General features: G+C 39.9%; 1 protein-coding gene across 1 annotated transcript; it reads right to left on the bottom strand.

Annotated features, from left to right (window-relative positions):
- Positions 1-2,072: 2,072 nt before the first annotated feature.
- Positions 2,073-4,015, bottom strand: SLN (sarcolipin). Its single transcript, XM_006036801.2, has 2 exons — positions 3,885-4,015; positions 2,073-2,734 (listed from the first exon to the last, which is right to left on the bottom strand). The coding sequence occupies exon 2, from the start codon at positions 2,624-2,626 to the stop codon at positions 2,531-2,533; it is 96 nt and encodes a 31-aa protein (XP_006036863.1). The 5' UTR covers positions 2,627-2,734; positions 3,885-4,015; the 3' UTR covers positions 2,073-2,530.
- Between the last annotated feature and the right edge of the window lie 253 nt (positions 4,016-4,268).

The raw sequence follows: 4,268 nt of genomic DNA on the forward strand, positions 1-4,268 counted from the left end.
CCTGTGAACACCCGTGCCATGCACACTTTGGTGAGTGCATGTTGCCCTGGGTGGAGTTAGTGGGGGCTGGGGCCAGCACTGCGCTGGCCCCAGCAGCCTTACCTGGGTCCCTGGGGGCCTTCCGGGGCTGCAGCCACAGTGATTCTGCTGCGCAGAGCCTGGGTGGCAGCAGAGCACAGCTCTGGGCAGCTCAGCTCCGCTTTTCAGCAGCATGGACTGGCTGAGCATGTGTTGCTCCAGTCTTTTTACCCCACTTTTTTTTTAACCCCTGGATATCCAGGGGTCAAAAAACCCTGTGGCGAAAAAAACCCAGCACAGCACATGCTTAGGCAACGCACCTTTGCAGTGCAGAGAACACTGGACTGTGAGGTATGTGGCACTGCAAATGTGTTTGCAGCACCACATACCGCACAACTGCACTCATCTGGACACACCCATAATGTTCAGCTGGGATAGGGAGGCACAGTACGTGAAAGATGAGAATAATTCACTTTCACAGTGAATTACAGAAATATTTGCTGCATTTAAAAATAGATTTCCCATGTCCTTATCCAGACTTTTCTGCAAGTCTCAGATGCAGTCTTAGAATGCAAACAAGTTTTGTTAATTTAGAAGACTCAGGGTAGTACCTGGTATGAGGTGGATCAAAGACCACTGTCTTTGTTGGTACAGACCAATTTAAATGTCTCAACTTTCTCACAAGAAACTTCACATCTTTGAGTTCTTTTCATGTGACATTTTCAATCATGGTGAAGAGCAAACAAGTTTTGATCTTTTTCTTTTTGAATCCTAAACACAGGATTTTCTTACAGGTGGGAATGTATTCCCTTAACTGAAGAAAGATTGTTGCAGATGTCTTTGAAACGGAAGACTAGAGGTGAAAAAAAATTACAAACCAGAAAGGAAAATAGAGAGTAAACAGAAAGCAAATGATCATTTAATAACAGCCTTTAAACATTGCAGATTTAGTGAATGGAATTGCTGGAGCACAGAAAGTAGCTTTTGATGTCTTCCTTTAAAGCACTATCCAGATTCCAAATTGTACCTGCTATTATACTTCTAAATAAAAGCATAACAAAAATGTCCTTGGATAGAAAATCTAACCTCTTGAATTTTACTCATTCTTTAAAAGGCCCTTGACAGGAAGCCAGCCAATACATGAATTTGAAAGTTTCATCCTTCTTAACAACAGCTTCATTTTATATAATGATAAGAGTTTGGGTTTGAATTCTTGAGAGTATTTTAGCTTCCCACAAACTTATGTGTTCTGGTGTATCATTGTATTAAAGCTGGTTGAAGTAGGTAGCAGAAGATTGCTTTAGTGCAGGAAGAGTCCATGTGACATAATGCCAGCAGAGCTAGTTACACCCCAGTTCCCTTGCTATCCCTGTTGTAGGGCTGCACGCTGGGGGTGGTGGGAGGGTGGTAAAGGATGTAACTGGAATGCAGGAGCATGACTGGGGGCAACCAGGGCAGTACCTCCAGGCACTGCCTTAGGTGGGGGTGGGGGATTGACACAAAAATAGTCCCCATCACTGCTGGTAGCATAGCAGCTGCTCAGGGTGTGGCGCTGCCTTGTTGCTCCTCTGGCTGTTACACTCCAGTGCTCTTGTGCTGCTGCCATCCCTGGGGACAGCTGCAGTCAGGCAAAGATTAGAGCAGTTCTGAGGGTGCTGTAAAATGTTACAGCTGGAGCTGAACCATGTCCCTCCTGCCAGGCTAGCCCCAGAGCTGGAACCCAAGCCCAATATCTGAAATGCAGTCATGTAGCAACAGCAGCTGTAAAGCAGAGGCTCTCTCTTTTGCAGAATCCATGCCATACATAATAGACTAGCTATGAATATTCTCTGGGTGTTTTATTAGGAAAGTGGATCTGGATCAGCTTGTGCGGTATTGGTGTGGATACCAGTAGCAAGGCCAGATGATTTCCAGTGTGATTCAGCAGTAGCTAACTGGACGTGTCTTTTTACAAGCCACCAAATTTCTGTGTCAGCTGCATGTTATTAATGAGGGTAATATGCCGTATCAGTCATTTAAAAGATGGAGGAAGAGATAACGAGAGCTACAAAACATGGTTTTACATCTTCTCCTTTATTCAAGAGAGCACAACAGTGAATGAAAGAAAAGTTTCCACTTTCTTTCAACTAAGTTAGTTTGTGCCTTTTTTGTTTCAGTTTATGAAGACACATACTGAATATTACAGTCTTGTACCACGGTGAGCCTGGTGGTGATACCAAAGAGGTAAGCATTGTGGGTCAGTGTATTACATTTGCAGTAACTACTGGGAGTCATATGTAGCAACTACTGAGGACCCTGCCTTGTCCATTTTACAGCTGGGTCACTACAGAATATAATAATTACATCATCATAGACCCATTAAAACACCTATCAGCACAAGCAACAGAAGCGTGAGAGTAAAAAAATCATTACATTATCAAATATAAAGGAAGTCACACTGTTGTACGGGAGGTGTTACATACTTCTGCAGAGATGCATGCTTAAATGAATTTAAGGAGCATGAGATTGTCTTTTACTCCTGATAAGATTTCACTAGAAGCCACATGAGAAGCACAGTTATCAGGACAATCATGAAGTTAAGGAAGAGTTCTTGTGTAGATCGTTCCATTTTTGGGAATATTCAGGGGAAGACTGGAGGTCAATAGCTGAAGTAAAGGGAAAACTTCAGAGACTCCTCCCGGAGTCCTTGAGCTTAGCCTTCAGGTCACAGCCTCTCCTAAAGAAAACATGAACAACATGGATACATGAATGTAGGAAGCTTGACAAAGCTATTTATATTATATAAGCAAATGTTATTTCATTGCTAAAAGTTAGTATGAGCTGCAGAAGCTAAAATGCAAAAAGCATCTCTAACAGCTTATCACCTCCTTTGATTACCACTGTTTGACAAGACATGTTCTCAGTGTCACTCTGAAATACATTTCACATGACAAGTAGACATAGGAAGGGAGCAATGACAGTTATTTTTTATACAAACCCCAAACTTATTATTTTGAAGAGCAGTATACTTAAAATACCATTATTAAAAATAATACCATTATTAAAAACTACTTTTTGTATAGTTTCACAGATTTAAAAATAGATTGGGTGGAAAATGTTCATGGATATGCAAAGCTTAAGCTCTTATATTTCTCATTCTTTATATTTTTAATATTATTTTTACTTTAATACTGCAAGTGTAACTTAAGAGAACCACCAGACTCGGCCTTTTTGAAGTGCTTGGAAGAGAAATCAAGTCTGAGGATTTATGTTCTACTAAAACCATAGGAAGGACCAGGGTTATATATTTTTGTTTCTGAAAAACATCATAAAATTTGTGAACAAATCCTATTAAATGAAATAAGATTTTCTCATGGTCATTCTGAACTTCCAAGTTGCTATGGTTTTTGTATAGTAATGTTATTCATGCTACCTTAAAAAACTTTGCCTCAGCTACAGCTTGATTTATTCTATCACAGCAAGTTAAGTTTTTTGTATGCATCTCTGAACACACAGAGAAATGTTAGCATGTATAATGAATAGTGCACCACTTAATACGATTCGTGTGTCATGTCAAAAAAGAACAGTGTTTAAAGAAAGGAGAGAGAAGCTCTAGGCAAGAAAAAAATATGCAGCCATACAAACAAATCTTAAAGAAAAGGGTAAATTAGAATAGGACATTTAAGATGAAAATAAGAGAAGCCTTGATATAGCATAATGAAGACAGAAGGGTTTAATTGGAAACTGTCTTAGTTCACCTTGTAAACTATTAAAAGCCTAGTGCATGCACTTATGCAAATTTCAGCATCCCCATGTTGTTCTGTCAGCTTTATATTTTATTTTTGCAATGGAAAATCCAGACTTAATAAAGTAATCCATGATTTTACCTTAAGAAGACAAATGGAACCCAGTATTTCAGCCTCTGGGACCCTAGGTCAATGCAGATATTATTTCTTCCTCAGCTTCTGCCTATCTCCCAATGCAATCTGGATTCCCAATCTCTGTGTTGGAACTAAAGTAGTCAAGAGGGAGGAGAGCAACAAGTGTTTTGGCAACTAAAATGATGACATCACCAGCTAAGTAAAAGGGGCTAAGCTGGGCAGCAGGATTCAGTTAAGGTTATTTATGCAATGGGGTTTATGGATAGATTTACATATTAACATTTTCTTTCTTCTTAGGATGAGCTGTTAGGGATATGCATAAACCCTTTGGATCCAATGGAATTTTACAAAGATTTATTTTGTGCTTGGAATTAATCAGTTTATAGCTTC

The sequence above is a fragment of the Alligator sinensis genome, unplaced genomic scaffold (assembly GCF_000455745.1).
Source record: "Alligator sinensis unplaced genomic scaffold, ASM45574v1 scaffold802_2, whole genome shotgun sequence".
NCBI lineage: Eukaryota > Metazoa > Chordata > Crocodylia > Alligatoridae > Alligator > Alligator sinensis.

Bases quoted from the DNA above. Each gene is read 5' to 3' on its own strand.
- SLN (XM_006036801.2), bottom strand. From the start codon at position 2,626: ATGGAACGATCTACACAAGAACTCTTCCTTAACTTCATGATTGTCCTG.